Here is a 25,196-nt window from a genome sequence, read left to right on the forward strand (position 1 = left end):
GGTTTTTAATTGATCGGGCTTCTGTTGTCCCATGCTTGAGTTTATTGCTTCCTCTGTTGGCATTTCCTTACTGCTCCCTAGCCTCCTTTCTACTCTTTTGTCAATTTTCTGAGAGAATAATTATAATTAGATAATACTCTTCCATAAAGAAAGCTTTTATGTTGGCCCACCTCTTTATCTCCTGGCTTGCCAGTAAGCACATATCTTTATGTTAAGTATTCATCCCAGTTAGCTACAACCCAAGTATTGAAATGATTGGGCTAAAGATTTAGTTCATTTCAGTCAGTGCTTTATGCCCAGTGTCTACAAGAATGCTGTCACAAGCAGCTGCTCAATAAATATTTATTGAATGTGAATGAGCTACAGTTGTCCCTTGGTATCTGCATGGGATTGGTTCTGGGACCCCTGAGGATAGCAAAATTCTTGGATACTAAAATCCTTTATATAAGTTATTATGGTATTTACATATGACCTAATTCTCCCAAAATCTTTAAATGATCTGTAGATTAATAATACCTAATGAGATGTAAATATTTTGCAGTTGGTTGTTATTCTGTATTGTTTAAGAGGATACTGACAAGAAAAAATTGGAGTATACATCATGTAGAGGTACAACTTTTTCCCTTAAGTTTTAAAACAAATTGTGAGGCAAAGAAAAAGAGAGGGAGAGAGCTCCCATCTGCTGTTTCATTCTCCACATGCCCATAACAGCCAGGATTGAGCCAGGCTGAAGTCTGGGGCCAGGATCTCAACCTGGGGAACCCAGCTCCTTGAATCGTCATCCTCTACCTCCTAGTGGTGTGCCTTAGAGGGAGCTGTAAGCAGAAGCAGGGCTAAGATTTGAACCCGGGAACTCCAATATGAGATATGGGCCTCCTAAGGTCATCTTAACTGCCAGGCCAGATCCATAGTTGGTTGACTCCATGAATGAGGGATCTGCAGATACAGAGGGGCTGTTGTATTTCTTAGTTTTAAGGGAAAAGGAATACAAAATTATTTCAAAAAGTTGGTGGAAATGTGATTAAAAGATGTTTATTTTGGTGCAGAACTTTTTTGAACTCCATGTATAATTTTTCCATTATCTGTGAACTTTTTGAGGATTATGCTTCTTACTGATGGTTCTGTCAGGGAACTACATTTGTGGTTTCTTGTTCTTGTTGGAGATGGAGAATAGCCTGACTCTGGAAGCAGGGTCCAAGTTTGGATAATATCAACCAGTTTTCCTGTTTGTGTTCTTGGGACAAATTACAAATTCCCTTAGAGCTTCATTTGCTTTGTCTGTAAAACGGAGATGTCTTCGCGTCTCATAGTATTATTGTAGGCGTCACATGACTTCATGTTGTCAAGTACCTAGAAGAAAGTTTGACACACAGTATGATGGCCGTGTTCGTAACTGTTATTATTTGTACTGTCAACATTGGTTTTAGGGGGAGAAACAGCATCATGTAGAGGAATGAAGACAATTTTGGGAGCACATAGTACCTTTTATCAGCACAGGTTTTTTGAGGCAAGCCTGTTTTCTCCTCAAGGTCCCTCTTCTTCCTTTTGAAAGGAGTTAAGTTACAGAGGTGTTAAACATTAGGAATCCAACTGAAATCTTTTAAGACACTTATAAGTTTGAGAAAATACATACAATGAAGCCTTGCTCCACTCCTGTCTCATCCTACTGGCCCTTTGTGTTAACCACTGTGTTTCCTTTATTCTAAATTCCAGGTACCTCCCTGGGAGGACAGGCTTGTTCATTGTCCTTAACTGTCACATTTCTGATGCTATCATTCATATCTTTTGGGGGAGCCTTTAATTATCGATCCCAGAGCGTCCTGTAAATCTTCATTAGGAAATTCCTTCTGAACTCTTGCTGAAAAGTAGTTACTGTGCACTGTGTGTGTAGCAGCTGTTTGCCTAAGTTAAAAAAAAATGACCGTTTTAATTTGCTTTAAAAATATCCACTGGCACTGGTTCTCATTACAGATGTGTGGTTGTAGCATTTCATTTTTTAAATGTGTATCCATCTTTTTTCAGTTCTAAAGGAGTCCAAAGAAACCATCTAAAACCTTAAAAATAACCACTAAACCTTCAGTGTTTTTGGTTTTTAAAAATTCTCAAGGGAGGACATTTTTTATCTTGGACCTAAGCTTCATACAGGGTGGCCCATTTAAAAGAGGCCCTGTACACAGCCACATTATTAAATGGGAGCTGTTCTAAATAGGCCACCCTGTAAATCAGCAGGGTTTTTTTTCCCCCAATGGATATTTACTTCTTCACACACTTTGGAGTTTAGTGCAAGTTTTCAGTTACGGTGCTTGATAAGCAGCCCTGAAATTTAAATTTGGGCATCTAGATGACATTGAAATGTCCAAATCAGAGCTCACAGACATTCAGAAGCTTGTCAGTTCATACTGTATGAGATCGTGTTTGGATTTCTTTGAAAATTTGGCAGGCATTCTATGTGAATCTCCTTTTTTAAAACTTTTTTTACATGTGTAAAATGCAAGTAAACTGAAAATGGAAACTTTTAACATACACAGTAATACAACTTTGGACTTTGTTTTACTGGAAATTTTGCAAAACAGAACAGAAGCCCATTTTTTAAATGGTTTAGGGTCAATAGTTCTCAACATTTTAATACACAATTTCAAAGCTCAAACTATTTCTTTTCAAAAAAAATCAAACAAAAGATGACTCTGCACTAGAAATGAGATTTTCTTTTGCCGTGATATGTCTGACCTCGGTTTTGCTGAAGCCTATCCCCAACATTTGCAGAGCTAAGAACAAGAAGGTGAGTGGAGGCTCATATGCCAGTGTCAGCATTGGTGTCTCTGAGATCATACATCAGAACCAGCAGACAAGCAAGGAAATGCATGGTAATTGGCACTATTTGAAAATGACATTTTGTGATACCAGCATCTTTTGCATCCATGCTGTCTGAAAAATTTAGGAGCGTAAGCATTTCTACCAGTTAACTCCTGCCCACTCTCCAGGGCAGTGTGCATGTCCTGTGAGCAGCAGATTAACCCCCTAACCTTGTGGCATTCTGATGCAGTTGCCTTTTGCTTTTAGAGGACTTTCCCTAGGGCCTCTATGGTGCTAGTCACCAGAGTAGCTGTTTTGAGTTACGGGCAGTGCTGTGCCAGTGATAAGTGTTGAGGTTGTATTTGTGACATTTCAGGCTCAGGATAAGGTTCTTCTCAGCACATCTCAGGGAAATATTTATTGTTAAACCAATGTATAATTTTAATTGATTGATTGATTGTAGAAATATCAACTTCTGCTTTAAAGATTAATGGAATCTTGGTCTCCAGAGTTATACTTTATATACCTCCATTAATTTATTACCAAGGGGATCTTATATATATTTCTCCAATTCTCAGTAATTCTTGCCCAGACCAGCTTTTCTTATCATAATTTTTGAGACTGTGGTTAATGTCTTGGTGTAGAACCTACTGCCTTGTTTTAACTTCTACACAATACAGAATAGTTCAGGGGGTAGTAATAAAGGTTAGAGAAGATTCCAGGTGAAGTATTTGTATATGAAGCCTAGGAAGGAAAAACAAAATAAAGAGTTCTAACAGCTAAATATCGTCTCAAGTCAGTCAGCTTCCTGTGGGCAAATGTAAAGAAACTTAAGGTTAAGTTGTTGTTAACATTTGTAATAAACCCATATTTTCAGAGTTGTTCTCTCAAAATATAGAGTGAAGGTAATTTGGGTCCTTCTTCATTGTCATAAATAGGGCTACATTTAATCAAAGTTAAATGAATAACTCATGTGTATTCTGAAAATGACTTAAAAAGATAATTAACAATTCTGTGATAGGCTGAATCTTACTGACTTTACTATTTACTGAGTGACTTTGACCCTAATAACCTTGTTTTAAATTACTTTCCTCTGTAAAGACCCTATTTTCAAATAAAGTCATATTCTGAGGTACTAAGAGGTAAGATTTCAACATATCCTTTTTGGACTACACAGTTCATCCCATAACAGTTGGTAAATTGTGTGGTACAGCTTAAACAAAAGCATGAAGCTTAATTACTTGTTTTGTACGTGTTTTGGCAAAATTACAGATTTTTTTTAGATTATGGAGCAATGTTTTTACATATACTAACTAGTTAGCAGCTATAATAAGTGAATTATCAGCTTCCTTTCAACCTCTCACTCAAACAGTTATTCCTTGAAGTTTTTCTTGATTATTCTAACATTTCTCTCTCCTCTCTGAATAAAAGTAGTAATTCTTATCAGTACCTAGTAGAACCACATTTTTTTGAAAGATATATTTATTTATTTGAAAGAGATAGGAGGAAGGGAGGGAGGGAGGAAAGGCGGGAAGAAGAGAGAGAAAGAAATATCTTCTATCCACTGGTTCACTCTCCAGATGTCTGCAACGGCCAAGAGCCAGCCAGGTCTCCTACATGAGTGGCAGGGGCCCAAACATTTGGGCCATCTTCTGCTGCTTTCTCAGGGCATTAACAGGGAGCTGGATTGGAAGTGGAGCAGCCAGAGCACAAACTGGAGCCCATATGGGATGCTGGTATCACAAGTGGTGGCTTTACACACTACACCACGGCACTGGCCCCAGAACCATTTTAATTCACATTGTGATGTTAGTGTTTAGTTATGCCAGGGGTTCGCAAGCTGTGGCTTGAGGGCCAAATTCCCTGAGCCCCCTGTTTTTGTGTAGCCTCTTCTACCACGCAGTTTTGCATTACTATAACAAAGTACCTGAGGCAGGCCTAATTTATAAAGGAAATAGTTTTATTTTGTCTCCTGGTTCTGGAAGTGTAAAGTCCAGGGGCCTCATCTGCTGATGGCCTCCTTGTTGGAAGAGTCCTAAAGTGGCATAGGGCATCACATGGGAACAGAGAAGGCACATGCATCCTTCTGTGTGTCTGGCCTCTCTCCCGGTTCTTATTAAGCCACAGGATTCATCGTGGGGCTCCTTAAGTTAGCCTTAAGGTTAACTTTGCCATGAAGTCACTGGGATAGAGGTAGTTACCAAATAAAATTAATGAGATTGGATTTAATACCCTTTCAAAGTCTGTGTTTTTTCGTATTTTTAGCAAACAGGTTAAAAAGAGATGCTTTGAACCTCAATATTTCATTAACTTTTTCCCTCTCAAAATCATTCTTAAAGCTTTTTTTTTTTTTTAAAGAAAGAAAGCATGTAAGGGCTTTAACTACCTAAAGTATGTGTGATTTTTAAGAAAATTGAGGTAGTTATATTGAATTGAACCAATATTTTTCTGTTATGTGTTATTCTTGTAACATGTACTGCAAGTGCTACAGACAGCCTGTTAGTTCTCTGCTTCCTTGCCAGTCCGCTAGCCGCAACCCCCACCCATGTCTGGGATCGATTATTGTAGGCTATTGCATTTTAACAACATAATGAAGATGACACCTAGGTGAAAATATAGTAGTGGTGAACAGATTAATTTCGCATTTTCTTTTTTAAAGTTGAAACTTATATGTGTAGAAAATACAATTTCCTCACTGGCACTCTGTTTATTTTCCCTTTTTAAAAAGTGAAACCTCTCTTTCACATAAGTTTCTCCACTGAAAGTTTTTAAGAATACATCTAGGCCTGGCATTGTGATACTGCTCTGCTTCCAATTCAGCTTCCTGCTAATGTGCCAGCAGAATATCCCACAAATACCTGGGCTTTGGAATAATTTTTACATTTTTAGTAGAATAATTTCTACTAAAAATAATTTCCCAAACCCCTGAGATTTCTATGTGACTTATACATAAAGTCATCATGGATTTTCTCAGTTATATAGTTTTAATTCTAATTAATTCTTTTTTTTTTTTTTTTTTTTTTTTTTTTTGTGACAGGCAGAGTGGACAGTGAGAGAGAGAGAGACAGAGAGAAAGGTCTTCCTTTTGCCGTTGGTTCACCCTCCAATGGCCACTGCAGCTGGCGCGCTGCGGCCGGCGCACCGCGCTGATCCGATGGCAGGAGCCAGGAGCCAGGTGCTTTTCCTGGTCTCCCATGGGGTGCAGGGCCCAAGCACCTGGGCCATCCTCCACTGCACTCCCTGGCCACAGCAGAGGGCTGGCCTGGAAGAGGGGCAACCGGGACAGAATCCGGCGCCCCGACCGGGACTAGAACCTGGTGTGCCGGCGCCGCTAGGCAGAGGATTAGCCTAGTGAGCCGCGGCGCCGGCCTAGTTTTAATTATAATTAATTCTTGAAACTTAAAGGCAAAGTGAACATCACATTGTGAATGCAGCTCTTTGATTAGAGAGGAAATGATTTGGAATTTTCTTTTATTCTAGTAGATTTCATTTTTTTGTTATTGATATAAAAAGTAATTTCTGTTCCAATTCTCCAGATTTCTTTTCCTCTTAGTCTTGTAAATTCAAGAACTGTGTCCTTTGAGGGACACAATATATATATATATATAAGGACTTTAATCTGCATTTCTGCACATTCCTCAATTAGTTGTCAAAAAGTCACTTGTAATTTTATCCAAGTGGCATGCAGTATCCATCCCACTGTCACCATAATAGTTCAATATATGCTATTTTTTAATATTTTTCATTTTTATTGTGGTAGAAGTTGAAATAAATTACATCTGAAGTCTCTTCAGTTTCTATGGAACAAAATATTGTAGTCAGAGATTTGCAGTGAGACCAGGGGGCATTGGAATCCAGTTTTTGCTATTCATTAAATATGTGACCTACAGTAACCTAGTTAATCTCTTGAAGACTAGTAATGGAAGTAATAAAAGCACCTACATCAGAGAGCTATTTGGACATCTTATTCAGTTCAGTAGTGTCTAACCTCAGTATGTACCATAACTATTATCTGCTGATTTCCATTCTCATTATAATACTGATTCAAATCTTCCATCTTAGATGCACTGAGTTTTCAGCTTTACAATCTGCTTTTTAAATAGATACCATTAATCTGTTGCCTTTTGGAATAAGTTTCCTTGCCTCCAAGTGAACATAAAGTTTGAAAAAGTTACCTTTTAAAATATTTTAACTATGTTTTTATAGTATTTCTTCCTTATGCTGCAGTAAACATATGTTGACGTCCCACTGTGTGCCGGGCATCATGAATGTATACATGAAAAAGACTAAGTCTCTACTATCACTCAACTGCAGCTATTGTAGTAATTGTACACATTTATAGCAGACAAGCATATTTATAATGCTTATGTAAGTTTCTGAGAGAATACTTTGTTCTTACTGGGAAGAGGTTAGAGAAGATTTCATGAAGTGGGAAAAAATTTGATCAAAACTTTACAAGGATCTGATGGTATTAAGCACTTAGTAAAAGATGGTGACCTGTTGATATGAGCAGTAAAGCTTTCAAGGCAAAGACAAAAGGGTAGAAGCAATAAGATATGGAGAATGTTTGTGGGATTACAGTAGAACAGGAAAAATGAGAGCCTCTTCCATTTGCATCTTTGCAAGTCTGCCTATTACCTCTGCATATGCAAATGTTAAGATTTTTAAGAATACCCCTTTGATTTTCTGCCCTGTTTTCCGTTCTTCTGCATAATGTAATGCCACCAGTGTTATTGTTCAAAGGTTCTGCCTTAATTGGCTATTTCCTGTATACACTATATCCACAAATCAAATGAAGTTTAGGTGATTTTTCTCACTAAATAGACAACTACCCGTATGTCCTAAAGTGTCCAAAAAATTTTGTATCTATTTATGTGAAAGGCAGAGAGAGAGAGAGTAAGAGAGAGAGAGACAGAGACAGAGACAGATAGAGACAGGGATTGATATCTTCTATCTGCTGGTTTACTCCCCAGATGAACGCAACAGTTAGGGCTGGGCCAGGCTGAAGCTGGGAGCCTGGAATTCAGTCTGGTTCCCACACATGAGTAGCAGGCACTCAAGTATTTGAGCCATCATCTCCTGCTTCCAGGGTGCACTAATTAGTAGGAAACTGGATTTGGAAGCAGAGCCAGGACTTGAACCCAGGCACTCTAATATGGGATGTGGGTATCCCAAATGACAGCTAAACTGCTGCACCAAATAGCCAGCCCATGTCTTAGGATTTTCATCTGCTTTAGATTTTAATGTGCTCTTCCAGTATGTGTTTTATATGAACTTGGCCCACCATGAGAAAGACTCCTTATGATCTCAGTGTAGTCAGGCAGGAGGTGAATTCCATTTAAACAGCTGTTCTTCTACATAGCCTCTCCATAGTAATGTTTTCCTCTTCAACACTATGCTCCTTTTGGTTTCTGTTTTGTGTGTGTTGGAAATTAGACTTACATCTAAACTTTCACCCCTGTGGAAAGACACTTGTGATCAGAGGCCACAGTGGAATCAGACGGGACATGAATAGATCTTCTTTTCCTCCCTCCCTCCCTTCTACAAACAGGTATTGAGTAGCCCCATATAACCAGATTGTGTTTCATAGGGAGAATGTAATATTTTAAAAAGGTGTATTTATTTATTTGATAGGCAGAGTTATAGAGAAAGAGAAGGAGAAACACAGAGAGAGAGAGCAAGAAACAGATCTTCCATCTGCTGGTTCACCCCCCAAATGGCCACAACTGCCATGGTTGGGCCAGGCTGAAGCCAGGAGCCCGGAGCTTCTTCCAGGTCTCCCACATGAGTGCAGGGGTCCAAAGACTTGGGCCATCTTCCACTGCTTCCCCAAGCACATTTTCAAGGAGCTGGATTGGAAGTGGACAGCTGGGACTTGAACTGGCCTCAATATGGAATGCCGGTGCTTCAGCCCATGGCTTAGCCTGCTGTGCCACAATGCCGCCCCAAGAATACAGATTTAAACAAGTCATGGTCTCTCCTCTACAATTTAGGGAAGAGGAGACATAAACTCGTAGCTATAAAAGTGTAACATAAAATACACTATGAGAGTGTCAACATTGTTCTGTGAAAGCATCTGGAAGAATGAATTGTCAGTGATTGCAAAATGATGCTCCATAGCAGAATGCCCCCGAAACCTTAATAGTAAAACCTCATCATTTATGGTTGTGTGCTGAGAATAGATAAGGTAACTCTACCAACCTTGACTGGACTCTCATTAATCTGAGGCTCAGATGATTCTCAGCTGATCTTGTATGTCTCAACTGGATGACTGGAGTGACTCAGCTGCGGTCCATGTGTCTCTGATTTCTAGCAGATGATCTTGGACATGTTTTCATGGCAAAGGCAGAGTAGAAGAGAACAAGTTGAAATGCTTCAGTGCTTCTTAGCTTTTCTTGAAAACATCTGCTAGCATCCCACTGACCAAAGAATATAATATGATTGAGATCAGTTATATTATTATATTATGTGTTATATTATATAATATATAACTGATCTCAATCATATTCTTTATATATATAGTTATAGTATATATATATATATATAGTTCTGAGAAAATTAAGAAAAAGTTCATCTCTAGTCTCAACAATGTACCTCAAATCAAAATATATATATATAATTATAGTATATATATGTATATATATATATATATAGTAATGGCAATAGTAATGGAAAAATGGTGTGAGATGAAGAGTAAGTTAGTGCCATCAATGCACTATGCCACAGAAGAATATCTAAATTAAACTGAGGATTAGGGAAAATTTCCCAAGGATGGTATCCTTTGAACTAAGTTTTGATGATGAGAGAGAAGAAAGAGGAAACAAAAGCTTATTTCACAGAGAAAACATCCTGTACCAAGGTGAGGAGATGTTAAAGTCATCTTGTGTTCAACTGTCTGCATGTAGTATGGTATGTCAGGGACAAAGGATGCATGGCTGGAAATAAAGCCAGTACTGTAGACAGAGCCAGATTTCAAAGACTTTTTATGTCCAGCAGCGGGGCTTGAAATATGTGAGATTCTGTGAAGGTTCTAAATCAAGATCTTTTATTGATATTAGTGCTTATGAAGATACTTGATCATATGAGGCTGGTGGTTTGTAGGTACATGTACAGTTGGCCCTTGATATCTGTAGGCTTAGCATTGTGGCTTCAAGCAACCTTGGAACAGAAATTTTTGGGGGAGAAAATGGCATCTGTGCATGTACAGACTTGTTTTTCTAGTCATCATCCCCTAAACAATACAGTATGACAACTATTTACATAGCACTTATACTGTGTGAGATATTATAGTAATGTGGGGTTATTTAAATTATTTGGGAGGATGTGCAAAGGTTATAAGCAAATATGGTGCCATTTTACATAAAGGACTTGAGCATCCTGGCTTTTGAAATCTAAGGGGATCCTGGATGCAGCCCCTGTTGATACTCAGAAACTACTGTATGTTTTCATTCATTCTTTTGATATACTTTGAAGACTCCATATGTTCATTTTGGGCCTCTAAAAGTACAGACTAAACTTGTTATGGAGTACAATTGAAAGATTAATGTATGAATTTCAGTGATGTGTATGTAAACATCTATAAAAATTCTTATTTATACATGCCAAAAATTTTAAGTTGTAAGCTATAATTTAAAGTAAAACCAAAGGATCATTCAATGTATGCTGTGTGTTTATTCTCAGTAGAATTGTTATATATAATTATGTCTTAACATCTTTCTCATGTCATCACTTTTTCCCATGTTTTGGGGAATAAAATGAAAATACATTTCTTTTGGGCATACTAAATTACATTTTGATTTGAGGTATATTGTTGAGACTAGAGATGAACTTTTTCTTAATTTTCTCAGAACAAAAGTGACTGATTGTTGTCAGGTTTACATATTTTAGGAAGACAGTTGTCTTGAACACTTCATGATTCAAACTGAAGCCCCATGTGATGGAACAAATGCAATGTATTATGTAGTACAACTGGAATATATTATGTATTTTCCTATTGGCAGTCACAAATGTTTGCACAATTAATTTTCGGGTTTATTAATTGGTAATATAACAGCTTGCACTGTTTTCCATATTTTTAAATTTAGATTTATTTAATCAGTATTATGGTATATGGGACCATAACCATTGTTTTAGGTGATAAATTGTACAACTACATTAGGAGAGAATTTTTTCATGTACAGAAGTGGTGTTAATTATTGCCATGTGGTATTTTTAGAATGCTATTTGGCATGACTTTACTTTGTTTTGAAAAATAATCAGGAAAGGGTGATTCAAGTTACTACATTCTGGTGAACTTGATATTAGTCTGAACTAGAATCTTCAATTATTAGGAACTTAATGAGTTTACAGTTCATAATAGAGTAAAATAACTTCCCTTTTGATACAGTAATCCCATAGCAGTAGAGTACAGATCACAACAAGACGTTCAACGCCATATGTAATAAATACTCTATGTATGAGGTGGAGATTATAGTCCAGATAAACTCAGCCTGAAAACTGTTCTAAATGTTCCTAGCCCACAAAGTATTGATTATTGGATCTGTTATCCTGAGAAGTATCTCTTTGATACGTATTTCTTCATTATATATCTTTTCACATTTGGCCTATGACTTTTTTTGTCTCTTAGAGTTTTTATTCATTTTGTTTGTTTGTTAAAAGTTTTGGAACCTTTTTTGCATCAAATGAAAACTTGGATAAGACCTCAATATATAAACCAAATAAATGCTGAACTATTCTGATTTAAGTGAAAATTCAAACTGGTGATCATTGCTAAAATATTTCTGGAGATACTGCATTTGCAATGGGATTTAAATGATAAGACATGGAGGATCTTTAACCTTGAAGACTGGAGGGAATGCATGGTTTCTTCAAGTAAATTAGTGGTCACCTTGGGCTCGGAATGGGAATAGGGATTAGCTGTAAATGGGCATGAGATAGTGTTTTGGAAAGATGTAAATGTTCTAAAAGTGGATTATGGTAAATTTAGTAAACCCTATAGATTTACTAAAAGTCATTGAACCTTGTAATTTAAACAGTTGATTTTTATGGCATGTAAATGATATCTCAGGAAAGCTATTTTTAAAAGATGCTATTTAGCAAACAATTTAAAAAACTTTTCATTTTTAAAAAGCTGTCCTGCAAAAGCAGGATTTGTTATTTCATATAGTTCTAGGATGCAGAAGTAATTCCATTGTGTAGAAGGCTTTTAAAGTGAAACAGAATTTCACTTACTATAAGGAATATTTCTCCAAGAGTCAAAGGGATAAGCTTAGTGATTGTGGGTCTTTAAGAGTTCAAATGACACACTGCATGTAACTATGCCTGGCACTTGGAAAGCACTTAGTATTTATTGTTTAAAGAAAAATAAAGGTACAAATATTTGTATATTTTTTTTGAGAGAGAACAAATGTGCCAAAATGTTAGCCATTGGTGATTCTAGGTGAAGGATATATATGTATTTGTTCTACTGGTTTTCCTCCCACTTTTTTTCTATTTATTAGAAATCTTCCAAAATAAAAAAGTTAGAAGGGGGGAAATGAGAGCCAGCACTGTGGCATACTTGGTAAGGCTGCCACCTGCAACACCATTATCCCACACGAGCACCAGTTTGAGTCCCAGCTGCTCTGCTTCCGATCCAGCTCAATTACTTGAGCTCTCACAAACTGTCTCCCTACGTCCACATGGGAAGGAAGTTGGAATCAGGAGGTAGAATGGAACCCACATACTCAGTGTAAAATGGGGGTATCTTAACTGCCCTGTGAAATGCCTGTTCCCTGTATGGACAGTTTCCTAAAGATCTGGTGTTGCAGAATTCTTCTGTCTCTGTGGGACTATCTCATACCATATAATTCTGTTGCTTGCTGTTGCTGACTCCTTAGGCAAATCTCTTAACTTGGAGTCTTTCTGATTCATGTAGTATAAGAGAAAGAAGCTTGGTTGTGTATTTTAGTTTGTTTGAAATTGTAGCTGAGGAAAATTCTTAGCATAAGATGTCATTGTGAATATAGTGTAGCTTTTTCAAATACTATTGAAAGTTAATTTTTTTTACTATTTCAGCACAAAACAAGATAGTAAAATTCTAGTGTTATTGAATGTATAAGGGAAATTCTAAAATAATATTCTTGAACTTACTGCTTTTCTCTCTAAAAGCCTCAAAAATTTATTAGCTATAAAAACTAATTGAACCATTGTATCCTTTATATTAGTTCTTAATCTTTGATAAATTGCCATTTGAAGTTAATTTGTCTAATTTGTTACAGTTTTTACACATCCAGTATAGTATTTTTCAAAAAGAGTTTTTGATGAACTAGAAGTCCCAGCTTTTGCTTCTAACTGGGTTTGTTACTTTGAGATGGTGAATTATCTTCTCTTACCTGTATTTTCCATCTGATCTTTTAGGTCCTTCCATGATCTAATATTCAGGAACTGTTATCCTCCACATTCATTGTCTTTCCTAATCCACAAACAGAGAATGTTTATGATCGGTTGCTAAATGCTACTGTCCATTTGAGTTTGAAGATGGAGATATTTGCTTTTTAGAAATAGAGGTTCATTTAAATTACATGTAAATATATACTAAGATATGGGGAAATGAATATTGAGAAATCAAGCAAACAACAGGAATAATGACCACTGCTAGGAAATCTGTTGTCTTAGGTGTTTGTGTGACATTTTGATGTACCTTTCTTTTTGGCCTTCTTTAAGCCATTACTATATATATTTATTCATTGTTTTGACAAGCAGATGGTGAAACTCAAAGTTGTGAAGGTTAGAGACATTAAAATTTAAAGAATAAGGATAATTTATGTGTTTCACACTTGCACTATTTTAAATGACTGATCATGGCCAAACTTCTGGATTCTTCTACCCTCTTTGGATGCTGGAAAAAACAATCTCAATAAATATTAAGAATGACATCATAAGTTTCCTGTCGATGTGTTTGCACGTGCTGTCTTGTGCCAGATTAACTGACTAGAGGGCATCTTAGGGCTACAGCCTACTTCACTGTAATTTCAGTTGGGAAAAATTCCTGGATATTATAGTAATACCTGGTCTATAAAAGTGTAATAAAATGAATGCTCTGAAAGGAAAATGGACACTTTCTTTTTGGGACAGAAAGTCACCCAGGGCCTTCTTACACCAAGTGGTAGTCACACAAGGTCCATTCCAAAGTAATGTCAATTACCTGAGGCAGGAAAACATCCAAAAAACCAATGCTAATAAAAAAAAAAAGGAGTAACTAGCTCCCAAGACCACAGCAATTACTTAACCACAGCATCCAGAATAGTTTAACCACATTAGAGTATGTAGCCAGTGGTAAGTATTTAAAGCAACTCAGCATCCAGGAAGATGCATACACGGCACTAGCAAAATGTCTGTTTGTCCTTTCTTTTACGTTTGGTTCCTGGATGCCTTATGAGCGTATCTGCTGTGGCCCTTGTCTTGTTAGTGACTGGCCTAACAGGCTCTCTCTTTCAGGTTATTACTAGTGTAATTCTTTTTTTCTTCTTTGTCAGAATCTCTTTATTATAAATATCCTGTGATAATATCTCCAGCCATTAAAAAGAATTTCTTTAAGGGACAGTGCAATATTTCTTAAAAGTTCTTCTGCATATAAGACTAGGAATAAAGTATAGCTTTATTTTCCTTGCCCCAGTTGTTTTTATTCATTTATTCATAGTTGTACTCATTAAAAATTATTTTTATTTTATTATTGCGACCCAATTTACTATGTAAGATTTCATTTTCTTATAATAGTGTTACCTCATTTTTGAAGACACAGTTTTTAAGATTTAAGGATTACAATTACTTTTGTAGATCATAATCAACTATCTGAAAAGGCATCTTTATTATTTTTTAAAAGGTTTATTTATTTATTTTCAAGGCAGAGTTACAGAGAGGCAGAGGCAAAGAGAGAGAGGGAGGGAGGGAGGGAGGAAGGGAGAGGGAAAAAGAGAGAGAGAGAGAGAGAGAGGTCTTCCTTCTGCTAGTTCATTCCCCAAATGGCCTCAGAGCTGATCCAAAGCCAGGAGCCAGGAGATTCTTCCATGTCTCCCATTTAGGTACAGGGGCCCATGGACTTGGGCCATCTTCTGTTGCTTTCCCAGACCATATTAGAGAACTGGATCAGAAGTAGAGCAACCGGGACTCGAACTTGTTCCCATATGTGATGTTGGCACTGAAGGCAGTGGCTGTACCCACTGAGCCACAGTGCAGGCATCTTGAAATGATTTCATTTAGTCCTTTTCTTTTATTTGTTAAGGAACTGAGGTACTGAGAAGTGGCTTGCCCATGACAACACTCTTTAGCAACAAAGGAGGAATTAGAACCAGGTTATCTAAATTCCACAATATTTTTTTTATTGTGAACGGACTTCTCCTTTGTAGCTGATGGCCAGCTGCATTACAGTGTTTTTAGTTGGGTACTGGTCAGGTGAACTTCTCACATCTCTGCCTGGAGCTCATTCACCTGTTTGCCCTGAGGTAGGGACTGTGACTGCAAAGAAATGTCAATTGGACATCAGAGCACAGAAAAGCATTACCTCTAGAGGAAGAGAGAGATTCCTCCTGTGCTGCTTGCTTTTCTGCCTTGGGACTCTAGAGGATTATTGAAAGCAAATAATACTTGTTTTGATTGTTCATTAATTATTTTCAAAAAAAAAAAGACCTGTTTTCTGGCTTGTCCAGTTCTTGCAAAAAGTATATATATCTTTTAGTAACAACTATGCTAATTTATTTGATAGAGAATAATTTGGGAAATAGTCCCAGGCTAAGATCAGTTATGCCAAATAAAACTATATATATATATATATATATACATATACATATATATTATACATACATACACATATATATTAGAATAAAAAAGATTTTCTCATGTCAATAAATAAAATATTTATTTTAAAGATTTTGCTTTTTTAACCTCCTTTGCTATTTCTTTTGTGTTTGTTTTATGCTGTTTTTGTACTAATATTGTATATGTTTGTATAAACTTGAAATATATACATACTGCCTATGCTTGTTCAAAATGCATTGTTTTTTTTTATTTAAGTTCCTGTCATTAAAAGAGTTTGGAGTTGATTGCCTTTCACAGTTGAGGATAAGTGGATTTGAGAGGGATGAGTCCATCATTAGATATCTCCGTTTGTGTAGGGCCTGTAGGTTAGCAAAAGATTTTGGCAATGGCCGGCACCGCGGCTCACTAGGCTAATCCTCCGCCTTGTGGCGCCGGCACACTGGGTTCTAGTCCCGGTCGGGGCGCCGGATTCTGTCCCGGTTGCCCCTCTTCCAGGCCAGCCCTCTGCTGTGGCCAGGGAGTGCAGTGGAGGATGGCCCAGGTGCTTGGGCCCTGCACCCCATGGGAGACCAGGAAAAGCACCTGGCTCCTGCCATCGGATCAGCACGGTGCGCTGGCCGCAGCGCGCTGGCCGCGGCGGCCATTAGAGGGTGAACCAACGGCAAAAGGAAGACCTTTCTCTCTGTGTCTCTCTCTCTCTCACTGTCCCCTCTGCCTGTCAAAAAAAAAAAAAAAATTAAAAAAAAAAGATTTTGGCAAAATTAAATTGTGCTTTGGAATTTATAGAGAGGTTAAAATTGCGTTGCCATAATCAAGAAGCATTTGGAGTTTTCTTGTTTTTGGACAATACTGTGACTTATTGACTATATTTTTTAAAATTTATTTTGTGTGCTTTGAAATTGTCTGTAGGGTGCCGGTGCTGTGGCGCAGTGGGTTAACGCCCTGGCCTGAAGCGTCGGCATCCCATGTGGGCACTGGTTCAAGACCCAGCTGTTCCACTTCCCATCCAGCTCTCTGCTATGCCTAGGAAAGCAGTGGAAGATGGCCCGAGTCCTTGGGCCCCTGCACCTGCATGGGAGACCCGGAAGAGGCTCCTGGCTCCTGGCTCCTGGCTTCAGATCTGTGCAGCTCCGGCCGTTGCGGCCAACTGGGGAGTGAACCTTCAGATGGAAGACCTCTCTCTCTCTCTCTCTCTCTCTCTCTCTCTCTGCCTCTCCTCTTTCTGTGTAACTCTTTCAAATAAATAAATAAATCTAAAAAAAAAAAGAAATTGTCTGTAAATAGTACACTCTTCTATTTTATTTTAGCACTTTCCATTCGTGCTTTTTTCCTTTTGATATATATTTATATAAAGATTCTCTTCCAGTGTTAGAATATTTTAGTATATATATTACACACAAAAAATATTGAAAGTCCTAAATTCTACAGGCTTTTTACAATAGTCCACGATTGTCGTCAGCACTCAACCTCCTATATCTCATTGTAAGTGTAAAGCTTAAGGAGTGTAACACTGCTCGTGAATGGTCTTGTCTATTTCCTACTTTCCTTATGCACTTGACAAAGGAATGGTAGAGTTGCCTGCCCTAGTGCTCACTGAGACATTTGATTCTAGAACTGAGTAAGACCAATACTATTTGTATCAGAAGATTCGGTGAAATAGCTCTGTCATTATCATTAAGAGGAGTTCAGTAGGATTTTATGGACCTACTAATAATCTGGCAATCAGAGTTACCCTTCTCCCTAAAATGGAGGATTGTAAATTATAACAATGAAACAACAAGAGAAGGAAGATAAGCTTTTCAGGAAAGTTTCCTGGAATACCTTTATTGGCAGCTAGTCTAGCAGTAGTGGTGTTATTACAGGCATCTAGGCAGTATGTGAAGGAGTTGAGTATCAGATTGTATCAATGGGACTAGACCCAGAACAGGTAAGTCAAGATGTCGGCGGTGACGTGGGTCTTTAAGTATGAAAAAGGTCCAAAGAATTGTATGTGTATCAATTACTTGTCTTTAACAGGCTTATAAGTATTATATACATTAGATTTAATCTTTAAGTGACTTATAAATACTATGTACATTCCTGAGCAAAAAGGAAATGACTGGCCGGCGCCTCGGGTCACTAGGCTAATCCTCCACCTTGCGGCGCCGGCACACCGGGTTCTAGTCCCAGTCGGGGTGCTGGATTCTGTCCCGGTTGCCCCTCTTCCAGGCCAGCTCTCTGCTGTGGCCAGGGAGTGCAGTGGAGGGTGGCCCAAGTGCTTGGGCCCTGCACCCCACGGGAGACCAGGAGAAGCACCTGGCTCCTGCCATCGGATCAGTGTGGTGCGCTGGCTGCAGCACGCCGGCCGCAGCGGCCATTGGAGGGTGAACCAACGGCAAGGGAAGACCTTTCTCTCTGTCTCTCTCTCACTGTCCACTCTGGCTGTCCAAAAAAAAAAAAAAAAAAAAAAAGGAAATGACTGTGGCTAGGTAAGGTGTTTTTCATTTCTATTTTCCAAAAACCACCAAAACAATATCTAGCTCTCTGTGTTTATGGAAATGGCACAAATATCATGAGCAAAATTATGGGAGAAAAACTGAAGTATCAAAAATCCTGAAAATTAAAATAATAGACTTAAGACAGTCATTTAAGGTGTCTGGTCCTACATTGGAGTGCCAGTGTTTAAGTCTCAGCTTAGGCTCCTGACTTCAGCTTCTTGCTTATGCAGACTCTGGAAGGCAACTGTGATGGGCGTCTCAGGTGGTTGGAGTCCGTTGGGAAATGAATTGGCATGTGGGAGTTCCTCTCTCTCTCTCTCCTCTCTCTCTTTTTTTTTTTTTTTTTTTTTTTTTTTTTTTTTTTTTTGACAGGCAGAGTGGATAGTGAGAGAGAGAGAGACAGGGAGAAAGGTCTTCCTTTGCCGTCGGTTCACCCTCCAATGGCCGCTGCGGCCGGCGCACCACGCCGATCCAATGGCAGGAGCCAGGTACTTATCCTGGTCTCCCATGGGGTGCAGGGCCCAAGCACTTGGGCCATCCTCCACTGCACTCCCTGGCCACAGCAGAGAGGTGGACTGGAAGAGGGGCAACCGGGACAGGATCCGGCGCCCCTACTGGGACTAGAACCCAGTGTGCCGGCGCCGCAAGGCGGAGGATTAGCCTAGTGAGCCACGGCGCCAGCCTCTCTTCTCTTTTTGACTCATCAAATCATGTACCTGCTTATATGAAAGGACTTCAAAAAAAAAAAAGTCCATGAAAAATGCAATTAAAAGATAGTGTGGGCTGGCACCACAGCTAGGCTAATCCTCTGCCTACAGCGCCGGCACTCCAGGTTCTAGTCCCAGTTGGGGCACTGATTCTGTCCCGGTTGCTTCTCTTCCAGTTCACCTCTCTGCTGTGGCCGGGGAAGGCAGTGGAGGATGGCCCAAGTGCTTGGGCCCTGCACCTGCACGGGAGTCCAGGAGGAAGTACCTGGCTCCTGGCTTCGGATCTGCGCAGTGCGCTGGCCGTGGCGGCCATTTGGGGGGTGAACCAACGGAAGGAAGACCTTTCTTTCTCTCTCACTGTCTACTTCTGCCTGTCCAAAAAAAAAAAAAAAAAAGATAATGTGCATTTTCTTTCTTCTTTTTTAAAGATTAAGGTAACATGTATTTTCCATAAGCTGTTTGAAGCCCTCTTGTATGTCTTCATGTTGGTATGCTAGCACAGTTTTTAGTAGAAGGATCTTAACTTTCTTATAAAAACTCAAGCAAAAGTTGCTAATTATTTGTGTATTTTATTGAGTTAAAATATTTTTACTAGAGATATGAACTGAGTTTGTAATTTTAACCTTAAGCCAATTATCTGACTTTGATAATTTTGTGCTTTTTTGAAAAATCATATTAGGAAAAACATAAGCGTGAATTTCAAAATATTTTACATCAAAATAAAATTATATTTTCATGCCATTTTCCATAAACTTTTTGCAGTTCCTTCGTTAAGTGAGTGTTTATGAATTCTCTCTTCTATTTGTCTCTTTGTTTTTATGTCAATATCACTTTGTTTAATTACCATATGTTAGTAATATGCTTTAAATCAGGCAGGAAATCCTCAAATGTTTTTGTGTTTTCAAGATTTTATTTGTTCATTCAGGGTCCCTTGAATATTCATATGTTTTTTTTTCCTGTTTCTTAAAACAATCACATCATTGGTATATCGATAGGGCTTTTATTATCTATATATGTAACTAGGTATTATTGTCATCTTAACACTGTTTATCCTTCCTAATCATGATTAGAATATATCTTTTCATTCGCTTATATTTGCTTTTTGTTTATATAGGTCTTTAATTCCCTCAGAAGTCTTTTATATGTAAATCTGAATATAGACCTACCATATGAGCCAGCTATCCCACTCCTGGGAATTTACCCAAATCAAAAGAAATCAAAATATGAAAGAATTCACTATATCCCTATGTTCATTGTAGCACAATTCACAATAGCTAAGATATGGAATCAACCGAGATCTCCATCAACTGTTGACTGGATAAAGAAATTATGTTATGTATACACTATGGAATATTACTCAGCTGTAAAAAAAAAAATAAAATCTTGTGTTTAGAATAAGATGAAGGCAACTGGAAACCATTATACTTAGTGAAATAAGCCAGTCCCAAAAAGACAGATGTCATATGTTTTCCCTGATCTGAGATAACTAATAGAGTAACTAAAATATAATGTATTGGAGTGATTTGATAAATTTTGAGATTCGATAAATGTTTACAGCGCTAGGGAGAGTCTTTTTTAATATTACTTGTTGAATTGTTTTACTTAGTGTAGGGTTAACTTTATGATCATTAAGTAAACTCAAAATAGATCTTTGTAATAATTAGGAGTGGGAGAGGGAGGAGGAAGAAGGGTTGGAGTGTTGGCAGGAGGGAGGGTAGGATGGTAGTATAATTATGTTCCTAAATCTTTATATATGAAATACATGAAACATATAAATTAAAGAAAATTTTTAAGAAAAGAAAATTTTTAAAAATCTTTATAAATCTTTCACCTCTTCTGTTAAATTTTTTACTAACTATTCTTTTTGGTGTTATGATTAGTGGAATTGTTTTGTTAATTGCCTTTTTGGATTATGGGCTAGTGTGTAGAGTACAACTGATATTTGCATGTTGATTTGATATGCTACAACTTTGTTGAAAGTTTATCTAGTTAATTGAAGAGGACCAGCAGTTAACAGCAGAAGCAATAGCCAACACCATACAAATCTCAAATGACTGAATTTATAAAATTTTGACTGAAAAATTCAAGTGAAACAAACTTTCTGTTCGATGGATTCCAGAACTCTTGTGTCCAGGTCAGGCAGCCACAGACAATAGCAGAACTTTCAGTGGAAGTTTTAAACATGTGATTCAAGATCCTGAGGCATTTCTTTGAAGATTATTCTTTCCTTCATAGTAATTTTTTTTTTTTGGTTGTGATCTTCCACACAGTGGAACAGTATTTTGCCACTGTACCTAATTCTGTTTCATCTTCTTTACTACTGCTAGTTAAAACATGCTTTCTTTTTTTTCTTTTCTTTTTTTTTTTTTTTTTTTTTTTTTGTGACAGGCAGAGTTAGATAGTGAGGAGAGACAGAAAGGTCTTCCTTCCTTTGGTTCACCCCCCAAATGGCTGCCGCGGCCGGCGCACTACACAGATCCAAAGCCGGGAGCCAGGTGCTTCCTCCTGGTCTCCCCTGTGGGTGCAGGGCCCAAGCACTTGGGCCATCCTCCACTGCACTCCCTGGCCACAGCAGAGAGGTGGACTGGAAGAGGAGCAACCAGGACAGAATCCGGCGTCCCAACCAGGACTAGAACCCGGCGTCCCAACCAGGACTAGAACCCGGAGTGCCGGCGCCGCAGGCGGAGGATTAGCCTAGTGAGCCATGGCGCCGGCCAAAACATGCTTTCAATATATGTTTTCAATATATTACTGTACATTTTCTAGTGTTCTTTGCTAGAAATGATTTGTGGCACATCTAGTCCTCTATATGTAAGTGACGAGAACTTTTAGGATCCATTTTCTAATCAATTCTCAATAATCTTCTTGCGTGTAATGAAAAATCATATTGGATAGAATTTACATAATTTTAATGAACAACTTTAGATATTATTACATCAGATATTTTTATAACTATGTTTGTGACTATCCTCTTTTATTGTTAATTGAATGTGATTACATAATTTTCTGATTGCCAGTATTATGAAGTTGTTGTGTTCTACATTTGAAAGCAATAAATGCCTTTAAAAATATTATACATATTAAGAAACACCCTGGGTAACACTCCACTTCTCTTTGGAAATTGTAGCTTACAAAGGAAATATTAATTATCTTCATTTAGAGAAAATTCTACATCCTTTCAGTCATTTGAGAAAAGATTATTGCCTGTATTGAGATGGTTCTTCTAATGAATAACTTTCACTTCTTGCCCTTCTTGTTTTCACAGTCCTTAATTGTAGTTTGTTTGTTTTTAGGTTTTCTTTGGGTGACGCCAGGAGGCCTCTTCATGAAACAGTGGTTTTGGTAGAAGATGTGGTGCATACTCAGTTAATTAATCTGGTAAGGCCATTTATAAATGTATTTGGTATCTCATTTTCTACCTTCTGCTTTTAAAAAAAGATCTTATTTGCTTGTGATAGTCTTTTTTTGTAGCCCTGATGAGATATACTTTACATATAACAATATTTACTAGTTTAAGTACATAATTTGATAAGTTTTGACAGTAAAATAGTCACACAACTATCAATACAATGATAGAGAAAACTTCCTATCATTTAAAAGCATACCCAGAGACAGACATTTAGCCTAGCCTACCCAGTTAGAATATCTGTGTCTAGCCCCAGACTCCAGCTTCCCATTAATGAAGACCATGGGAGGAAGTGGTGATGGCTCAAATAATTGGATTCTTGCTATCCACATGGGAGACCTGGATTGAGTTCCTTGCTCCTGGCTTTGGTGCCAGCCCAGGCCTGTCATTGCTGGCATTTTGGACATGAACCAGCAGATGATAGTGCTCTCTCTGTCTCTCTGCATCTCAAATAAATTATAAAAATTTAAACAGAAATGTACTCAGGTGCTAATAAGAAGTAGCAGGAGGGGCCGGTGCTGTGGCAGAGTAGGTTAATCTTCTGCCTATGGTGCCAGCATCCCATATGGGCACCAGTTTCATTCCTGGCTGCTTCTCTTCCTGTCCAGCTCTCTGCTATGGCCTGGGGAAAGCAGTGGAAGATGGCCCCAGTGCTTGGGCCCCTACAACCATGTGGGTGACCCGGAAGAAGCTCCTGGCTCCTGATTTTGGATCTGCCCAGCTCCAACCATTGCAGCCATTTAGGGAGTGAACCAGAGGATGGAAGACTTTTCTCTCTCTCGTTCTCTCTCACTGTGTGTAACTCTACCTCTCAAATAAATAATAAATAAAATATCTTTTAAAAAAAAAAGTAGCAGGAAGATGTCATGCTATAGGAGCTAAGATAAAATAATTGCTAAAACTCACAAACTTACAGGTTATCTGGTTGGTTTAGGCATAAAATGTATAAAATATGTTCCAGAAAGTAGGTACAGAAACGTGGAAAGCCTCCTAAACTTGATGGTTGTGGAGACCATCTCTATATTGCACAGCTCAGTATGATTGATAGGGCAGCAAGTGAAACCTTCAAACAATTGGGAAAAACTCAAACATTCAGGAATGTCTTCAGAAGGATATTTTTCAGTAATATAATTCAGTAGTTTCTTCATTAATCTGGAAATGTAGTTTTATATATATATATATAGGATGATATATTTTTTAAAAGATTATTTATTTGAAAGGCAGAGTTACAGAGAAACAGAGAGAGAGAGAGAGAGAGAGAGAGAGAGAGATTCCATCCTCTGGTTTACTCCCCAAATGGCTGTAATGGCTGGAACTGATCTGAAGCCAGGAGCTTCTTTCTGGTCTCTCAAAGACTTGGGCCATCTTCTGCTTTTCCTGGCGCATTAGCAGGGAGCTGGATCAGAAGAGGAGCAGCTGGGACACGAACCAGCTCCTATATGGGATGCTGACAATGCAGGCAGCAGCTTTACCCCCTAGGCCACAGCACCACCCCCTGATATGTTTCTTGAGAGCTTGTTTGGAGGTTCTAGCAGGGGAGCGCAGCAACTCGTATACCCTTGACCAAAGAACAGTCCTCCTCTAGTGAGGAAGGTCGTCCTCTTCGACCAACTGCACAGCTTCAGGAGGTACGCACATGGAGCGGTGAGGGAGCAAGGGGACACCCGCCTAGCCAGACAGATCAGCCAAATCAACCCTGGCGATCAATGGGGTGACATGTCGCAGCCAGATCGCCCTCACATCATTATGTTTCTTAAAAGACTAATAAAACCTATGCCGTATCCAAACTTTGGTTAAAAATTCTCTGATTCAACAAAGGAAATAAATATGTTTTCTGTTTTTAAACCTTTTTTGTACTCTTTGATGGAATGGCTTCTCTTAAAGGAAACTTTTCACTTAATATTTCCAGTAAACCTAAGATAGTATCTTGATTTTAAATGGTTGCAAACTAGAAAAACTAGACAACATGCCCACAGTCCTACAGCTTACAAGTAGTTGTAGAATTCAAATAATTTCTTCTCTGGCAGGTCTGAGCAGTCTATTTGAAAGCAAAAGTACTATATTAAAACTTTTTTCTGAATAATTTTATATTTTCCATCATCTAGGATATGAAATATTCATAAAAATAAGAGATCAGATGGTAATAAACAGTTAGTGCTTTCAGATGTTCTCAAGGAAATAAAGAAAATATTAGAATTTACTTTTCTACTTCAAGCTTCTAAATTATTTGTTCTCTTTTTATACTAGTCAGGAAATCGAAGTTTCCTGTGAGATAAGAAGGAAGATATCTATCTATGTCAGTATTAAATATCAAATGGCTATTCTCCAGAAGAGAGAATGATAATTAATAAATTAGTCTTTTATTTACCCTTGAGTTTCAAAACCAGTTCTTTGTTTTAACCAAATCATTTTGCTCAAATAATAAGCTGCTTTGTAATCATCAATAACTAAAATTGTTTGCATGTTAGAATATATTTGGATGATATCATCAGGAGTAGAATGCCAACATTCTGCAGTAATTGCATTTATGTGAAGAAACGAAATTTGGCCATTGGTTTATGTAAAATCATCTCTGATCAAGCCATATGGATTTCCAGTTGGGGTATAAGGAATGTTTTTTAAATGCACAATAGACAAAGAGCTGAAACAGAAGGCTTGGGGCCTGATTTTTATGGTCATTGAATACACACCTAATAGTTCTGTAGATAGTTGGAGTGACTGAAAATTTTAGAGAGTACACATCAGGAAAATGAGAGGTCAGAACAAGGATTGTGTATTCAATGAAGAGGTACTACTACAAGTTGGGTAATGGTAGGTTCTGATTTAAAGACTTAGGAGTAAAGATGTTAGATTTAAAAGGAAATGTGAAACATAGAATATAAAAAATTTTATGGCCAGAGAAGCAGAGATAAGCAATAAGCTAATCAAAGATGATTCCTAACCAATTGGGAGATCAGTTTCATGAACTGACATACAAAGTTCTAGAAAAGGGCAGTTTTGGGGAGAAATCATGTCTTT

The 25,196-nt window shown here is 38.0% G+C and overlaps 1 protein-coding gene across 4 annotated transcripts in view; it reads left to right on the plus strand.

Annotated features, from left to right (window-relative positions):
• The window catches only part of SUPT3H (SPT3 homolog, SAGA and STAGA complex component), a 493,592-nt gene that overhangs the window by 235,107 nt on the left and 233,289 nt on the right, over positions 1-25,196 (plus strand). For all 4 annotated transcript variants that reach the window (XM_008262999.4, XM_008262998.4, XM_070074041.1 and 1 more), the window contains one exon: positions 22,066-22,150. In XM_008262999.4, coding sequence (XP_008261221.1) covers positions 22,066-22,150 — 85 coding nt within the window. The remainder of the gene's footprint in view (positions 1-22,065; positions 22,151-25,196) is intronic.

This window comes from Oryctolagus cuniculus, chromosome 5 (genome assembly GCF_964237555.1).
Source record: "Oryctolagus cuniculus chromosome 5, mOryCun1.1, whole genome shotgun sequence".
NCBI lineage: Eukaryota > Metazoa > Chordata > Mammalia > Lagomorpha > Leporidae > Oryctolagus > Oryctolagus cuniculus.